The sequence below is a fragment of the Sminthopsis crassicaudata genome, chromosome 2, assembly GCF_048593235.1.
Source record: "Sminthopsis crassicaudata isolate SCR6 chromosome 2, ASM4859323v1, whole genome shotgun sequence".
In the NCBI taxonomy this organism is placed as follows: domain Eukaryota; kingdom Metazoa; phylum Chordata; class Mammalia; order Dasyuromorphia; family Dasyuridae; genus Sminthopsis; species Sminthopsis crassicaudata.
In genome coordinates, this window is record NC_133618.1 from 398216446 (window position 1) to 398235313 (window position 18868).

The 18868-nt window shown below is 42.1% G+C and overlaps 1 protein-coding gene across 2 annotated transcripts; it reads left to right on the forward strand.

Moving 5' to 3' along the window:
* Positions 1 to 1584: 1584 nt before the first annotated feature.
* On the forward strand, positions 1585 to 17189 carry CDX1 (caudal type homeobox 1). Of its 2 annotated transcripts, XM_074291771.1 has the most exons (4): positions 1589 to 2169; positions 4751 to 4792; positions 13162 to 13307; positions 14500 to 17189. In XM_074291771.1, the coding sequence occupies exons 1-4, from the start codon at positions 1728 to 1730 to the stop codon at positions 14719 to 14721; spliced, it is 852 nt and encodes a 283-aa protein (XP_074147872.1). In that variant the 5' UTR covers positions 1589 to 1727; the 3' UTR covers positions 14722 to 17189. The 2 variants fall into 2 exon arrangements, with proteins under 2 accessions (XP_074147873.1, XP_074147872.1); XM_074291772.1 differs by lacking the exon at positions 4751 to 4792 and having other exon boundaries at positions 1585 to 2169.
* The last annotated feature ends 1679 nt before the right edge of the window (positions 17190 to 18868 follow it).

An 18868-nucleotide genomic window follows, 5' to 3' on the forward strand; every position in this document is an offset into this window, starting at 1 on the left:
AGCCTGAAAGTGGGAGAGAGACCAAGTGACTTGTCCAGGTCACAACAGCTATTAAGAGTCTGAGGCAGGATTTGAATTCAGGTCTCCCTGGCTTTAAGCCCAGAGCTCTATCCATAAGAATGTGTTTAGATTTATAAGGACCCCCTGCTAAGGGTTAGAGGTGCCAAGTGGAAGAAAGGGAGGGCTTTATCCAACACTCTTTCCCTTTGAAGTTTTATATAAATTGAGTGATTAATCCCAACATACATAGTGTGCCAGAATTAAGATTGTACGTGCTCTTTTCTTTATGGGGGGGAGTCAAGAAAAGGGAAGAGGAAGGGGTTAGGGAGAGAAAATCAAAGGCAAGAATAAAAAAGAAACAGTGGGAGAAAGGGAGGTACAGGGAATAAAGAAAAAACAGAGTTAGTTGCTGGAGAATTGAAATGGGGGAAGGTTGGGGAGATAGCTGGTGTGGTTGGTGTCTTCAGGCCTTTGTGCTTAAATCTCTGGGAAGAAAATGACTCAGAAATAGACTGCTCTGGTTCATCTAATAGCAGGAATGACTGAAAAGGGGAAGGGAATGGGAGGTGGTCAAGTTCCTCTACCACCATAGATAGATCCAAGCACTTCTGACTCTATCTAGGATCCTAGAGAGATCAAGTGGTTTTAAAATAACAGTATTGCCCCATACTACAATTACATTAATAAAGTTCTCCCTAACCTCTTCCTCTCTTCTCCCTCCCCACCCCATCTCAAGGAAGCTAGATTCCAATTCTATTAAATATTCCACTAGTGTGATCTAAGGCAAAGCACTTCATCTTAACTGAGCCTATTTCCTCAGATGAAAAATAAGGGGGTTTGGTCTAGGTGGTCTCCAAGACCCTTCCAGCTCCTCAAGGCCCTGACAAACAAAAAAAGGTAAAAATCTGGTTTAGTCTTTCCCCTCCTCAGAGTCAAAGGGGACCCAGGCTCAAGGTTTGCTCCAAAGCAAAACAGACTCCCCATTGTCAATTCCGATCTTTAATCCTCAGCATGTCAAAGTCATTGGCCTTAGCAGTACCCCTCTTCCTCCTCCACCACCTTTAAGGAATAGGGGCATCAAGGCGCCTGGGAAGCCCAGGGACATCAGGATGGAGGGCCACCATGCCTACGGGAATTTCTATTAAACCTGAAATCCTTAGGGTGGAAGCTAGGGAGCAAAAGGCTTTAGACTTTAGAGGTAGAAGGATTGGGATAATCCAGTTCAGCACCTTATTTTCCAGATAAGGAAACTGACGTCCAGAATCTTAAAGAAATTTCCCTTCCTAGCCAAGATTTCCGATTCCCCCTAGACAGGGGCCCGCTCCCCTACTTCCCCCAGCCCCCACAACCCCAGCCACAGTTTCCCCCTCCTTCCCAGGCCCAGGCCCCGCCAGGGTGACCAGTCCTTCAGCTGCCCCCTAGGCCAAAGCAATTTGTCTCCCTTTGAACCCTGCCCCCTTCCGGGTCTTCCCCTCTTTGATTCCGGGACTCTGAGCTTTCCTAAGCTTTGAAATGCAAACCCGCCTTTCTAAGCAAAGGGCCCAGGAGGCCAGGCCCTATAAAAGGTCGGGGTGGTGCCTCACCGGCTGGGGGCGAGTACATTCAGGTGAACAGTTAATCCAGAGAGCTCCGGGCTGCATAGAGGCTGGGACTGGGACGGGGCAGGAGCCTAGGGAGCTGGGAGGTGGCAGCAGTGCCCAGCATGCGCCGGGGGCTCCCCACCAAAGATGTATGTGGGTTATCTGCTCGAGAAGGATGCCAACATGTACCCCAGCCCCGTCCGGCACCCGGGGCTCAACCTCAGCCCCCAGAGCTACGTGCCTTCTGCGCCTCCAAATCAGTACTCGGACTTTGCCAGCTACCAACATGTCCAGGGGATTAACAACGACCCTTCCCAGGGGCTGGCTGGGGCGGCCTGGTCTTCACCGTACCCCCCAGCCAAAGATGACTGGACTGCCTATGGGCCAGGCCCCACGGTTCCTGCTGCCAGCCCGGCCCAGATCAGCTACAGCCCTGCAGACTTTGGGGCCGTCCAGGCGCCCCCAGGCTCTGGCCTGGGCCTCCTGCCAGCCTCCTTGAGCACCCCAGGGGTGCCACTGTCCCCTGGTGGGCAGAGGCGCACGCCCTACGAGTGGATGCGGCGCAGTGGGTCAGCGGGCCACAGCAGCGGTAAGATGGCCCCGGCGGGCCCTGTGCCCATACCCTTCCCACCTTCCTCGGGGCTGGGTGGCACCCGGTACTGACTAGGGCTAAGAGGGTTAGGGTGGTTTGAACTGAGAAGATTAGCAGACTGATAATCTAGGGCTAGGGAGGTAAACAATGCTGTCCTTCATTTTACAGATGAGGAAACTGAGGCACTGAGCGGTTAAGCATCTTAACCAAGGCCATCTATCTAGGAAGTGACAGAACTGGGATTAGAATCCTTGTGGAATAGTTTTATACCCAGCCTTCATTTCTTCCTACCAAGCTGCCTCTTTTAATAGATTATTACCAGGCACACCCTGGTGTAGTCGGTTATGGACCTTCCCTGCCTTCAGATCTTAAGCGGAGTAAGCTCCCTGACAGCCTGTCTTCCTGTTGCGCAGCTCCAATAAACTCTTGGTTCTGATCCCCCACCTCCACTCCTTAGCACCTGAATTTAGCAGCACCCAACCCAGAAGCAGGTGTGGACCGGCAGCCACAAAAAGCCATGGGTTTCTCCTCTTAGCTGGTTCCATTCTCCATCATTTCTTGGGGAGTTCAGTGAGATTTCATGCCTGCCTGTCAAGGATTCTAGCTTTCTGGGTGAACTGGTCCAGGACTTCTGCAAAATGTTAAGGAGGAGGGAAGCCCAAATTAGCCCACAATCCCCCAGCTCTGTTATGTTACAGACCTCTCATTTACCATCACCACAGCCATCCCTGCACACACACACACACACACACACACACACACACACACACACACACCTCCCTTATTTTCACCCACCTTCCTAGAAGCTTTTGACTGTATCTTGATCCTTTGACTCAGCCTCATAAAAAGAGACTTTGAAAGCAGAGCCCATCCTCATTTATTTATCTTTATATGTCCCTCAGTGGTTGTGGGCCCTGAAGTGGACCTTGGATAAATGTTTGTTTGAAATTTATTTGAATTTTATTTGACTCCAATTCAGTCCCCTTTTTCCTTCGCATTTTGTTTACCACCTTTTTCCTTCCTGGAAAACTGTGGCTAGAGGACCCCAGGGCCTGGACCCAAAAGTCTTTTTCCACTCTTGGGGAGCTGAAGGTCGGAGAGCTCATTCATGAGCATGGCAAAAAATGGCATTTTCTAGTCATCCCCCCTGAACCCTCTCCTCCTTGTGCCAGGGTGGGATTCTGACTATTGGTCCCAGGGTAAGGTTCTGATCATTGCCTGAACTCTTGACCTCCCTGGGAGAGGGAAAGCTGGTGGGAAAGTGGAAACCCGAATGAAGCTGGTGGGCATCTCTCCTCTCCTCCCCTAGGACAGCCTCTGATCCCCTTTCTTCAAAGGCCTTGAGTGGGAAGAGGACAAAGACCAGGACTTTAATGAGGGAAAAGCTAGTGCCTTTCTTAGGACTCCCCTTTGTCATGTAAACGGGGCACGCCTGGCCCACGGGGGACTCCTGTTTGCAGGAAGGTGAGGGGGGCATCCCATTGTCCGGACCTTGTCTAGGACAAAAGCTGCCTGGATTTGGGGGCGGGGGAACATGGTCTGCCTGGGAGGCTTTGATGTAGCCCGCTACCTCAGGCTTCTGCCGCCACTCTCCCCTACTTCCCTTTCCTCCCGCCCAGGCCTCAGGGCAGGTGCTAAGGTAGCAGCTGGGTAGGGGGAAGTTCTTTGGTGACTTAGGAGTCTTGAAGGAGCCTCTAAGCCCAACTCCTACTGTGGGACGTCCTGAACATCTTCCACAAGCTTCTTTTGCCTGTTTTTTCCATAGGGAACAAATAGGGTTCCCCAGCCCCTTGCCTCCTCATTCAGGGTGCTAGGGCATAAGAATAGACTTATTTCTTGGGGGAAAAGGGTCCTGTTCCCAGGCAGTCTCTCACTGTTCCCTCTCCTCTATTCCAATTTGGCTCTTTCAGAACCCTCTGCAGGGGATTTCAGTCACTCCATCTCTTTGAATGTTAACTGGACCACCCTCACTCATTAGAATTTCTAAGAGACGACTGGGGTAGGAGAAGGAAGGCTGGGTTTGCGGGGACCAGTGAATCTGGATTTGGATCTATCTGAGGGATGTTGGGAAAGTCATTCAATCTTTCAAGCCTTAGTTATCACATCTAGAAAATAAAGGGTTAGACTAGATTTCTAAATTCCTTTCTCGCTCTTAGTACTATGATTCAGCTACTGGAAGATTGAAGACTTACCTTCAACCTTCTTCCCAGGAGCAATAGAGTAGGAAGAACATCTGAATTGGAGTCAGGAAAGTAGGCTCTTATCCTAATTCTTTCCTTGACTTATTAACATCAGTATGCCTGAGTTTTCTCAAATGGAAAATGGGGAATAAGAGCATTGATTTCTCAGGAGGATCAAATGAGAAAATATTTTCAAAGCACATATTAGGTGCTTTATAAATACTAACCATCATAATCATCATCATTATTTATATGACCATGAGTCATTTCTCTTGTCTTGGCCATTTCTAACATAGGAGTGTTGTACTAGATAATCTCTAATTGGGGAAGGTTTGTGAAATGTGGGATTTTGGTGAGGGAAAAGATATTAAACATGGTCTCTTTCATCTTGTCCCCAGGAGAAACTGAGACACAAAGAAGGGAGGATTGGAATAAAGCAGGTGTGTCTTGTCCCTTCCAACTGTTTTGGATTCCTTAACTAAAGCTAAGGAAGTTGCCTATGAGATAGTAAACTTCAAAGAAAATCCTTGCTCAGGTTATCAAAGAGGCTGCTTTCTCTGCAGCCTCTAAGCATGGGGGATGGGGAAGGTGATAGCAGGTCAGAGGACACAGAGGCAGATTATCTCTATACCTTAATTTTCCCAGTGGAAAGAGGCAACATGGTATAATATATACAGGATCTTGGACTCAGCAAGATTTGGGTTCAAATATAGCTTTTGGCACAAACTTTAACATTTACTTCTCAGTGAAACTACAACAAAAGTTTCTATTCACATTGGTGGGAGGAGCTTCCATACATGGAATTCCCTATGTCAGTGACATCACAGATCTGAACCAGAATAAAAAGTAGAGAGAATTGTTCTCAGCTCCCAAGAATATTAGAAGAGGAACATTTGAGTAATACTAATAAGCTTTAAGACTGCAATATAAGGAATATATATATATATATGTTTGTATACATATATACATACATGTGTGTATATATATATATATATATATATATATATATTTTTTTTTTTTATATAATTTCATCTTCAGTATATAGCTATGAGGTAAGCACTAATATTCACATTTTTCAAATGAGGAAACAGACCCAGAAAAGTTAAGTAACTGTATAAGATTACACAGAAAATAAGAAACAGAGCTGGAGTTTCAACCCAGGTGCTCTGACCCAAAATGCAGCTCTCTTTCTACTAAACAAGGTTTTCACTGACCTTCAATGTCTTCATCTGTAAAATAGAAATAAGAATGTTCGCAAACTTACTTCATAAGGCCTTTCACAGAGAAAAGAGTTGTGACCTTTAGAGCTCTGTAGCTGGAATACATGAATTTCAAAAAATATTTGGATAACTATTTCAGTACAATTGCTTTCCTTTGTAATACTGTGTATTTTATGCATGTAAAAGCATTGTTCTGAGAAGGAATCCATAGGCTTTACTAGACTCCCAAAAGATTCTATAACACAAAAAAGTATAATAGAAATATCAGTAATTATTATTGTTGTTATTATTATTGTGATACTTTAGGAGATGAGGAAAGGAGAGGGTAGCCATATTTTGGGGACAAGGATCCCTTGTCCACCTTCTCCTTTGACCAAAGAGACTATCCACTGCCTGATCTGCCTAGTCAAGGTTCAGTTCCTGAATAGAATCTTAATGAACTTTGGGAGCTTGAGTTTGAGAAATTGTCTTTGTCTACGAGATTGGTGGCAGAAAGCTCAACTATCTCAATAGCTGTATCCAGATGTATGTGAACACTTTTACCAACTTTCTTATGTCTAGGCCATCCACCAGTTACATGGACCCCCATGGAAAATGGATAAGAAACTTTATACAAGTCAAGGACAATATTCAGGACACACAGCTGAACATCTCAAACTAGGGAAACAGCATAGTATTTATGGAAGAAACACTGAACCTGTCCAGAACAGAAAAGGGAGACTCCAGCTGCGTTCTATCTGATCTTATCTGGCCTTCTTCTTCCTCATCTGCAAAATGAGGAACCTGGATTATTAAATGGCTTTTAAAGTCTCTTCCTGCTCACAATCCTACTGTGCTAGGTTCTTTCAGTGATAATTCCATGGCTTTTTCCAACCTCCACATCTTTTATAGGCAACTTCCTCATGTATAATACTACTAGGCTTGGGGAACTTTAAAACACTGTAATTATTAGGAAGAAGATGCAGAAATGCAAAAAGCCAACATAAGTTGGTTTGTAGAGGAGCAGCTAGGTGGTGCTGTGGGCAGAGTACCTGGAATCAGTAGGACTTGAGTTCAATTTTGGTCTGTGTGACCCTTGGCAGGTCACTTAACCCAGATTGACTCAAAAAAAAAAAAATTGATACGAACAGCATTAATCAGTTTGATGTAACTAGTCAACTGAAGCATAGAAAGAAAATCTGGATCAGGAAGACCCAAGTTCACTTTTTTTTTTTCCTGAGGCAATTGGGATTAAATGACTTACCCAGGGTCACACAGTTAGGAAGTTTTAAGTGTCTGAGGTCAAATTTGAACTCAGGTCTTCCTGATTTTAGGGCTGGTGCTCTATCCACTACATCACCTAGCTGCCCCAAGTTTACTTCCTTCTTATAATATATACCAGTTTTGAGACCCTGAACAAGTCATTAACCTAAACATTTTCTAATTACATTTCTCTCTAGTACTGGCTTTACTAGTGCCTCAAGTTTGATACTTTGATACTTCTGTCTGTCTTACAGCCAAGTTGCAAATATACTGCTGTGGGCTTACTTTCCATATCAGGAGGTACTTAATAGATCTGCTGTACTTCCCACTCCCACCCCTGGAGCATCTAGGTGGTACAGTAAATTCTGAGTTCAAATTTGGCCTTTAACTCTCTCTGCCTCAACTTTCTCCTATAAAATGAAGTGGAAAAGAAAATGGCAAACTGTTCCAGTATCTTTACCAAAAAAAAAACCCAAACCCAAATGGAATCACAGAGAGTTAGACACAACTGAAAAATTCAACAATACAAATACATTATATGTCAGGAACATAAGAAATGTTTCCTGAGTGAGTTCAGAACATGATACTATTTCCAGTCTCCAACACATGTGTCTTTAAAATGAGGTTGTTATTATTATTATTTTTTTAATGAGGGTTAGGCTAGGTGATCTCTAAGGTTCTTTGCAGCTCTAAATCTTATGACCTGTCTACTTCTGAGGTGTGAGAACCAAGTATGATAATTGAAAATCACTTAAAAAAGAAAATGCACCTTTAACTGCATTAATATAACAGCTTAATCTCCAAATCACAGAAGGACCTTCTGCCTTCCTCTAATCAAACCCCATCTAAATGATTTTTACCTATTTCTAGATGCCCCCATTTTAAGAGGGACATTTATAAGCTGGAATGATTCCAAATGAGGATTAGTAATATGGTGAAGCATCTAGAAACTTCTGCCATTCAAGGAATTGGCTATGTCTTCAATGTCACAATCAACAAGCATTTATTGGGGACCTTCTATGTGTTACAGATCACATTTGGATCACAAATCTATTTTTATTTATTTATATTAATTTTATAATTATAACATTTTTTGACAGTACATATGCATGGGTAATTTTTTACAACATTATCCCTTGCACTCCCTTCTGTTCTGAATTTTCCCCTCCTTCCCTCCACCCCCTCCCCTAGATGGCAGGCATTCCCATACATATTAAATCTATTATAGTATAGGATCACAAATCTAGAGCTAGAAGATACCCCAGAAACCATTTGGCCCAATCTCCCCATTTTACTGAACCAACGAGGCTCAGAGAAATTAAACAGTGGTAATTAGGTAGTACTAGAATACAGATGCTCTCATTCTATGACCAGTGCTTTTCTATTATAGGAGGCTGTCTCTTCCTTGGCCCAAGTCTACCTAGGATAAGCTGAGACATAGAATTGGTCACCCTGCCCCAGGGCACTTGGTTTTCCTCAGAAGAATCTGATTTGATCAGCATTCTCCAAAGGGTTAAACCTGCTTCTTGACTGGGGCCTTCTCCTTATCTGTATCTTGCCACTGGACCCGTAAGGCTCCAGAGGGGAGACTGAGGCTGGCGACTTCACACAGTCCTCCTTCACTTAAATTCAATTCACTTATAATGCCCTGATGTCATAGATCTCTTTGGGAGCAAAGGACAAACAATAATCCTGCCTCTCCATTCTTTAGTGTCTCTCTTGTCTTCTTGGGCATCTGATACCTTTTGGCTCCCACAGAGAAGGATCAGGACTGGAGGGGACTTCAAGGAAGAGAGCATTTCCAAAAGGAAATATGAGCTGCGAAGAATCATTTAATGGAAATGACTCTTGAGAGAGGGCAAAGACATGAGTCTTTATAGAGACACACTGTAGGTGTCAGAAGCTCCTGAGAAGCACACTCACTCCATAAGAGATCTTTCAGTTTGGTGGTGAGTAGCCACCTTGGATGGATCATCTGATACAGAATTGGAGAACTAGAACTTGAAGGAAAATTTCATGTAATCAAAATTTTTCTATTTTGTGATCAATAATGATCTCTAGTTCTCCTTTGGACACAAATTCCTTCCTCCTCCACAAGTCTGAGAGGTAAACTATCCTATGTTCCTCTAATTCATTTATGATCTCGTTCTTTATGCCTAAATCTTGGACCCATTTTAACTTGAAGGAAAATTAAAGGTCACTGGATCCAATACCCTCATTTTATAAGTAAGGAGACTATGGTATCATAAAATGAAGTTTCTTGCCCAGGGCACAGAGCTAGAAAGTGTCTGAAACAGAATTTGAACCCAGATCTTATTGATTCCATGTCCAGTGTCTATCTATTCCACCCTAATTCTCCTTGTCTGTGCTGCTGTCACAGGTAGCCCCAATGATACCTCTAAAGTGGGGAGAAAAATTAACCCATCTTAAATTGGTCCAGAATCACAGACTCTCAACAATTCATTTAATCCAACCTTACTGTCCAATGCAGAAAATTGTTAACTGCATTCCTGACAGCCTCTGCTTAGAACTATAGGAACTTAGAATTGAAAGGGAATTTAGAGATTATCTAGTTCAGCCCTCAACTGAGCAGACAATGATCCCCTCTAGAACATTTCCAGGTGAGTGGATTAGAAAATCTCCAATGATAACAGTATTTACCACTTCCTGAGACTGCCCATTTTCAGCTCAGGCTGTTAGGAGGTTTTCTGAGGTCAGGTTGAAATCTGCCTCTTGGTAACTTTTCTGCATTACTCCTAATTCTGCCCTCTGAGGTCTATGCTCCCTCTTCTTCCTTCAGATCCATCAGCATCCTTATCCATCAGCATCTTCCCACACCCCATTTTCCAGACAAATTTTTTCTCCAAATCTCAGAAGGATTTAAGCAATCCTTGAATATGGATTTAATTCTTCTATCCTGTTTGTGCCTTTCTAAACATGCTCTGACTTGTCAACATCCTTCCCAAAATGTCACCAGGACTGAACACAGTGCCACAAATGTCATCTGACCAGAGCTGCATGCAGCAGACCAATAACTGGCCTTTCTCTTTTATTAATTCAGCCTAACAGCATTAGCTTTCTTGGCTACCATGTCTCACTCTTGACTCACATGATGCTAATAATTCCAATCACTGTTTCCCAAAGGTATACTATCTATTGTTGGATAGTTTTGATTGTTAGAAAGTTCTTTATTAAGTTCAGCAGAAATCCTTCCTGGGCCAAACAGAGCTAATCCAATATTTCATGGATAGCTCAATGAAATACAGTGGATAGGGTTCATTTGAAGTCAAGAGAATATTAATTTGGAGTCTGTCTCCTCCTCTTTCTTTTTCTTCTTCTTCCTCCTAAATCTTCTCAGGGGCAGCTACATGGCCCAGTGGATAAAATATTTCTTAGTTCTAATCCAGCCACCAATCCTTAACTAGCTGTGTCAAACTGGGAAAGTCACTTATCCTTGTATACCTCAGTTTTCTCATCTGTAAAATGGCCTGGAAAAGAAAATGGCAAACCATTTCAATAGCTCCGCCAAGAAAACCACAAATGGGGTCATGAAGAGTTGCACATGATTGGAAAAAAATAACTGAACAACAAAAACAACAACAACAAAAAAACCCAACAAACTTCCCCAGTCCCAGTCCCAGTTCCCCCAGAATCCACATACATTTTTCTCTTGCATTTCTTAGTCTCTTTCACCAACTCCTGTCCCACAGAAGTCTGGAGGGTAGATGTTCAAGGCTCACTTTCAATACCACCTAGGAATATGAGGTCAGAAGAGAAAAAACTACCTGGGAAAATTCTGGCTAACTCCTTCTTAGAAAAACTGCATCACTCCCCAGGGGCCTCTATTCTGGGTTTCCCCTTGTCAAGTCTTAAGTCAACTGTTCTCCCTGGATTGATTAATTAGGATAGTCCAAGCTTTTCTAGGACTGTGTGATCCTCAGCTTCCTTATTTGTATAATGAGAAAGCTGGATTAAATTATCTTTAAGATCTTTTCTATCTCCATGTTCCATGTCTCTCAAATTCCCCTCAATATGAAAGCTAAGGTCTTTCTTGTGCCAGCCCATAATTCAGTTGTCCATAGAGTCTCATCTCTTCCGATCCCAAACTACCCTCCTAATAATTGCAAAAATTATTTTCCTAAAGCACAGTCTGACCATGTCACTCCCTTGCTCAACAAATCTGAGTAATTCCCTGTTATCTTCAGTTAAGCTTCAAGAGCCCTTCTCAGCCTGGCCCTCACCTCTTCCCAGCCTCATTAACATATCCTTCCCTTCATGCACACTCTACTCTACTAGGCTTGCAAATGATGTCATTTGCAGATATTGTCTTTGCAGTGATTGTCCCTTATGTAAGAAACACATTTCCTCTTCCCTTCTGCCTTTGAGATTCCCTGGTTTCCTTCCAAACTCAGCTCAAGTGCTGCTCTCTATGAAGCCTTTCCTAATCCTCCCAGTTTCCCCTGCTAAATTAGTATGCATCTATTTTGTATGTTTTTATGTCTATTTAATATCTTCTCCACTAGAATGTAAGTTCCAAGAAAGTTGGGTTTGCTTCCCTTTCATTTTTGTATCTCTTATGAATAGCACACTATCTAGCACACCCTAGGTGCTTAATATATATTTGTTGATTAATTTGAGATTCTAAGTTGGTGTTTTTTTTTTCATTTTCTTTTCTTTTCTTTTTTTTATTAGTGTTATTTTTTTAATGCTAAGCCTTCAGAATTAATATTTGTCTGTCCTTCATTGTCAAAGAGAATCATAGAATCAGAGAGGTGATGCCATGACATGCAAGCGAATTGGATTCAAGTGAGGGAGGGATATGCAAAGTCATCATTAGTAGCTTCATTAGGAATGGGAGAGTAGGTGAGGGAAGAAAAGCATCTATGATTCTTGTCAGTAAAGACTGTATTTTGCATTATACTTCCTATAAAGGAGGTAGACTGTTCTGAGTCATCCATACTCCCTCACTTTGTGACAACATATTCAACACTTTTTTTTTTTTTTTTTGATGAGCAATTGGAGTTAAATGATTTGCTAGGAAGTTTTAAGTGCCTGAGGTCAGATTTGAACTCAGATCCTCCTGACTTCAGGACTGGTGCTCTATCCACTACACCAACTAGCTGCCCCTCAACACTCTTTTGTTTTTTTTTTTGTTTGTTTGTTTTTTATTAAGGCTTTTTATTTTTTAGATCATATGCATGGACAATTCTTCAACATTACAAAACCCTGTGTTTCAATTTTCCCTTCTTCCCCCACTGTCTTCCCCTAGATGGCAAATACTCCATTATATGTTAAACATGGCAGAAATATATGTTAAATATAACATATATATATATATATATATATATATATATATATATATATATTTATGCAATTTTCATACCACACAAGAAGCAAAACAAAATGCATGCAAACAACAACAAAAAGAGTGGAAATGTTATGTTGTGAACCACACTCTGGGTGTAAATGCCTCTCCATCACTGAACCATTGGAACTGGTTTGAATCATCTCATTGTTGAAAAGAGCCATTCCATCAGAATTGATCATCATATAATCTTGTTGCTGTGTACAATGATCTCCTGGTTCTGTTCATTTACTTTGGTTCTTGTCAGTCTCTCCAGGCCTTTCTGAAATCCTCCTGCTGATTGTTTCTTACAGAACAATAATATTCCATAACATTCATATACCATAACTTATTCAGCTATTCTCCAACTGATGGGCATCCACTTAGTTTCCAGTTTCTGGCCACTACACATTCTTGCACATACAGGTCCCTTTCTCTTCTTTAAGCTCTCTCTGGGATATAAGCACAGTAGTAACATTGCTGGATCAAAGAGTAATCAAATGTGTCCTCAACATAATTTTTAAAGAAGGTTGATCAGGGTTAAAATATATGGAAGGTTGGGTTAGATCTTAATCTGTGGCTTGAGTTAGAGGTTATATGTCTAATAGCTGAGACTTGAGCTGTAGCCAGCACATGGACTCAAGCTAAGGTCCAGTTTACGTCTGGATCCAGTAGCCAATGACAGTGGCCAGTGGTTAGGAGCTCCAGACAAGGGCCAAGCTTAAAGCTAACATATAGCTCACATTAAAGGTTCTCTCTGACCTGGTTTAGACACAGTCTTCATACTAGGATTAAGATTATATAACGTTAATCCAGGTCCAGGACTAGGGAATTCTCTGCCTTCTTCCCCAGGGCTGGGCAGAATGTTCTTCTGTGAGATGCTAGGGGAGACATTTTTTATGAATGTAAGGGTTTTGTCCCCTTCCCAGTTGTGATTGTGGCAGACTCTAGCTTGGAGTGTCCTCTTGCTCACCTTCCTTCCCTTGACCCCATGCCTTCCTAGGTAAGACACGAACCAAGGACAAGTACCGAGTAGTGTATACAGATCACCAGCGCCTGGAGCTGGAAAAGGAGTTCCACTATAGCCGATACATCACCATCCGGAGGAAAGCTGAACTGGCCGTCAGTCTGGGACTCACCGAGAGGCAGGTTTGTTCCCCACAGGATATGCAGATACCATATAGTTTGTCTAGAAAGATTGGAAGAGGCTTGACTCTACAGGCAGTATGAGATTATAGAAAGAGGAATAGATTTGAGACCAGAGAACTTGGATTCAAATTTGAGCTGTTACTTAACTATCTAAGACGACTTTGTTTTATCTCTCTGGCCCTCAGTTTCTTCATTTGTCAAATGGGGGGGGGGGGAGGCGCGGAGGAAGAGAAGGGGAGAAGAGTTAAGAGATCTAAGGGTTATTCTAGCTCTAATTCCTTTGATCTTATGAAAGAGACTGATCAGGTCAGGACTGTAAGGGGAGGAGACAAGAAAGGGTGGCCACTTGGCCATGGTCACATGGCAACTTAGGAACAGGAAGAGATGCTGCTCTGCTGTCCACTCCCCAAGACAGATGCCTCTGCTTGCCTTCCCTCCTCCATCCCTTTGAACTCTTCTCCTCCTCCTCTCCTCACCTTCCTTTCTTCCTCTTCCTCTTTCTCTTCTTTTCTTCTTCCTCTCTCTCTACTCTGTCTCTCTGTCTCTCTCACTGTTTCTGTCTCTCTCATGTTACCACCTTTAGTACATTGGTCAAAAACTGGTAAAGGGCAAAAGAAAGGAGAATTTTTGCCATCAAAAGATCCATTAACACCAGAGAGGGACTCCGCTAGACTAGCAATTGGACCTGAGTTTAACTCAGGAACTTTAGTTATATGACCACGAGCAAATCACTTGTTCTGAGTCCCAGTTTCTGTATCTGTAAAATGGGAAGAATAATGCACAAGATAGATTGTTGTCTGTCATAGAGTGCTACAGAAATTGATCCTAGACTTAAGAGGTAGAGGCAGTCCACCTCTTCCCCTCATTTTATACATGAGGAAAAGAAGGCCCAGAAAGATAATGATTTGCAAAAGGATACAAGCTCAGATGGAAGAGCTCATGTCTCTTTTGATTCAAAATCCCAGACTCTTTCCACTCTCTGTACTGCCTCTCAGCATGAGTTCTCTGACCTCTGACCCTTTCTCTGCTCTCTGTAGAGTCAGCCTCACCTCAAATTCGTTTGCTCTTGCCATGTGTTTCTCACTTCTCTTTCCATGTTTCTGCTTCTCCTTCCCTCTCTCCCTCCCCTGCTGCCTCCTGCCCCTCCTCCCCCATCCATTGCTTCCCTCATCCATCTGTCCCTCCCTGGCAGGTGAAGATTTGGTTCCAGAACCGTCGGGCAAAGGAACGGAAGGCAAACAAGAAAAAAATGCAGCAGCAGCAGCAACAAAGTCAGCCAAACAGTACCACGTCCACACCGACCCCAGGCTTGGGCCCCCTGCCTCCCAACACTCCCATGGGAAGTTTGTGCACCAGCACCACAGGCCTGTTGAGCTCCTCACCGCTGACTATAAAAGAGGAATACCTGTCCTAAGACTCACCCCTGGCAGCGGAGCCCAACCAGGACAGGGCACTACAGCAGTCTGGGGCACAGTGTGGAAGTTAGGACTGGAGCATAGGACTCCTGGGTCAGCTGGATGAAAAGGGGAAGGGTTCTGGCTTTCTATATCACCTGTGAAGTGAAATGAACCATTGCTTAAGAACCAAGAGATCTGGACACAATATTGAACTGACCTCCTATAGAATTTTAGGCAACTCATTTTCCCTTCTTTGTAGGACATGGTTTTCTAACTGTAAATGGGGAGACAGTTTAGCTTAGATGATCTCTGAAGTCCCTTCCAATCCTTAACATTTTATAATCCCATAGATCTGAAAGGGTGAGAGAAAGAGAAGGATCCTTCCATTGACCCAGGGCACGTCTTTGCCTTCTGGTACCTGTGTCTCAGAGAGCAAAGGGATCCACATGATTGGATGGCCAAAGACCATCAATGGGACAGTTTGGGCCTTAGAAGCCCCAGGAAGGGCTCAAGAAGAAAATCAAGAAAAATCAAGTAAAAAGAATCAATAGAGAGAAGCTTTGGGGGTCAAGTCAGAGGCTGGTGAAGGGGAAAAGATTGGGGAGGACCATTTCCTGTTAGCAAAAGATCACTGAGATTAGCTTCAGCAATATCTTCTCAACAAGAGAACCAGAATCTCAGACACCCAGAATTATATAAAGAACCAGAGACAGGGAAATGAAGGAAATGGCCTCTTGTGGTACCATCTTGTTGGAAGTACCAATCAGTCCAAATATACTATATTCTACCTTTCTCTAGAAACATTCCTCTTCTTCCTTGAACCTTAAAACCTTTGCATGGAGAGGAAAAACTGTCTTCTGGTGCCCTTCTCTAGCACTACCCAGTTCTCAAATTTCCCTAAACTGCTCCTTTTTTTCTTCTTCATTCCTGGGGCAGGCACAGAGAGAGAGACCATATGCATACATGTCTATGCAAGGGAGAGAGAGGGAGAATGGGCCTTCCAGTCCCTTCCATTGTTCCCAGGCCTCAGTATCCCTGGATAGTAAAAACATTGCTTCCCCTAGAAGGGAATTGGAAAAGAATTCTTTATTACTCTAAACTTCTGGTCTCAACTCTCAGAAGGAACATCCCTTTAGAGATTGAAAGAAGTAAGTAAGTAAGATACAGGAAGTACACTAGAAAGGGGAAATACCAACCTTGCTCTTGCTCCCTGGCTCCCATAAGTCCAACTTCCTTCCAGGATTGGGTGGGGTTGGAAACCAAGATATCTAGGAATTCTGGATCTGTCAGGACCTGGGAGGGACTGCCAGGGATGTCTTGTATATAAATACTTTTTGAGGATGCAGTTGGAAAGCTAATGTTTTTTAAACCCACAAGAGAAGTATAAACTTTTCAGTTCCTTCTGAAGCAGGGATTTGGGTGTAAGTGTATAGAGAGAGTTAAAGAGAAATGTTTCCTACAGAGTTTTCTCATGATGATTTTATAGAACCTTGAGAAGGGGGGATGACTTCCCATTTTACAGATGTGCAATTTGAGACTCAGGAAGGTGGAGTCACTTACTCAAGTTCACAGTGTAAATGTTTATGAATATAAAACTGAGACAAATACATTCAAGAATTTCCAAAATTAGCCTTTCTTTTACCCTATTCCTTCATTTTCATTCATGTCTCCCTATTCTGCTTTGGAATTGGAAGGATTTGAGTAGAAGATAGATATCACAGGCACATAGGATATTATAGAGGGAGGGGAAATCCTTTTACCGTAAAGATTTTTCTTGTAGAGGGAATTTAGAGGAAGGATCACCTGACTTGAAGCCAAGATAGAGAGATCTATGTCCCAATTCCGTCTCTGACATTAGTTGTATGGCTATAGAGGAGGTTATAGAAGAGATCAAAATTGGAGAAATGAAAAGGATCTCAGGAAATCTAATCCAACTCTATCATTTTATAGTTGAGAAAACACAGACTAAGAGTGATGAAGTGAGTAGCCCATAGTGTGAAGGTCACACATCATTTAATCTCTCTGAGCCTCAGTTTCCTCATCTGTAAGATGAAAGAACAATCCCTATATTATTTTACCTCCCAGGGCTGTTGTGAAGATCTAGTGAAATAATGCCTGTAAAATGCTTTGCAAACCTCAGAAGGCTATATAAATATCATCTATAATCAGATAGATGAGAAAGCCTTGAAGATTCCTTCTAGCCATGGGTTTCAGTGATTCTGTATCCTCTCAGCTGATTTACATGAGAAGTAAGAATTTGGTCTTCATTCAGAGATATTTCTGGAGTGCCTAATGTTATTTGTTGGCCCGAATTTGCACTGAATATGATGTTTTCGGTGTTTCTATGTAGGCCTGCCTCCTTCATTCCATTAATTAATACTCAAAGACTAAAAGACTTGGTTATAAGAAGTTGTGAACAAAATCCACAGGTATAAAAATGTTCAAAGCAGCATCATTTGTGATAATAAAAAAGACAGAAAACAAATATTTGCTTAACAATTGGGAAATATCTGAACAGGGTATGGTACATGAAAATAATAAATTAATATTAGCACACTACAAAGCCTAACAAATGTGAAGCATTGAGGAAAAACATGGGAAGACTCATTAGGTGATGAACAGCAACAAAAACTGAGCCAAAAAGAATAATACATACAATAACTATGTGGTACAATGAAGAGTTAGAATTTTGGACATAGAGGATCTGAATTCAAATTCTGGCTCTGTCCCTTACCTGTATAATTTTTTTTAATAGTTTTTATTTACCAGATATATGCATGGGTAATTTTACAGCATTGACAATTGCCAAACCCCTTGTTCCAATTTTTCCTCTCCTTTCCCCCCCCAAGATGGCAGATTGACCAATACATGTTAAATATGTTAAAGTATAAATTAAATACAATATATGCATACATGTCCAAACAGTTGTTTCGCTGACAGGTGTGTGGTGGCACCTCAGACCACCTTGGGACACTGATACACATCCAGTCATTCTAGAGAACAATTTGGAACTATGTTCAAAAAGTTATCAGACTGTGCATACCCTTTGATCTAGCAGTGCTACTCCTGGGCTTATATCCCAAAGAAATACTAAAGAGGGGAAAGGGATCCACATGTGCAAGAATGTTTGTGGCAGCCCTCTTTGTGGTGGCCAGAAACTGGAAACTGAGCGGATATCCATCAATTGGAGATTGGCTGAATAAATTGTGGTATATGAAGGTTATGGAATATTACTGTTCTGTAAGAAATGACCAACAGGATGATTTCAGAAAGGCCTGGAGAGACTTACATGAACTGATGCTGAGTGAAATGAGCAGGACCAAGAGGTCATTATATACTTCAACAACAATACTATATGATGACTATATAATGACTATGATACTATATAATGTCTAGCCAATCTGTCAGGTGTAAATACACATTTCTTTATGAATCATGTTGGGAGGGAAAATCAGAACAAGGGGAAAAATAATGAGAAAAAAATATAAATATGTCTTATATTGGTTTGCATTCATTTCCCACAGCTCTCTCTCTGGATACAGTTGGTGTTTTCTATCCAAAGTTTATTGGGATTGCCTTAGATCACTGAACCTCTGAGAAGAATCAATTCTTTCATAGCTGATCATCACAATCTTTCTTGTATCCCTGGTTCTACTTGTTTCGCTCATTATCAGTTCATGTAAATCTTTCCAGATCTTTCTAAAACCAGTTTGTTCATCATTTTTTATAGAATGATAATATTCCATTACTTTCAAATACCATAACTTATTCAGCCATTCCATAATTGGGTGGATATCTAGGAATCTTTTCAATATAAGCACATTGGCTGGCCCCAAAGCCTAAGGAACTGCTGCTCCTTGCAGCCTATCCTTACTGTTACTCTCAGATTCCATTACCAGATACCTTTCTCTTCCTTAGCCAGTCCCTATAACAACAACAGGAGCCTCAACTAATGAACTCTCCCTCTTGTGTGGGAGTGGAAATGGGGTAGTTAGCCCTAAAATAGCAGGATGTCCTCCTAGATTAGATAGGAATTCAGTGTATTCTTGGTGTCATGCTCTGGAAATCAAATATATTTTCCCATAGAAATTCAAAGATTTCATTAATATTATATTCAAGGCACTGCTAGCTATTGGAGATACAAAAGTTAAATAAAAAGACTCT

What these genes read in the sequence shown, in the direction of transcription:
- CDX1 (XM_074291771.1), top strand. Translation starts at nt 1,728, where the DNA reads ATGTATGTGGGTTATCTGCTCGAGAAGGATGCCAACATGTACCCCAGC. An exon ending in GTCAGCGGGCCACAGCAGCG is followed by an intron (nt 2,170 to 4,750) that starts GTAAGATGGCCC and finishes TCTTGTCCCCAG; the next exon opens with GAGAAACTGAGACACAAAGA. An exon ending in GGAGGATTGGAATAAAGCAG is followed by an intron (nt 4,793 to 13,161) that starts GTGTGTCTTGTC and finishes ATGCCTTCCTAG; the next exon opens with GTAAGACACGAACCAAGGAC.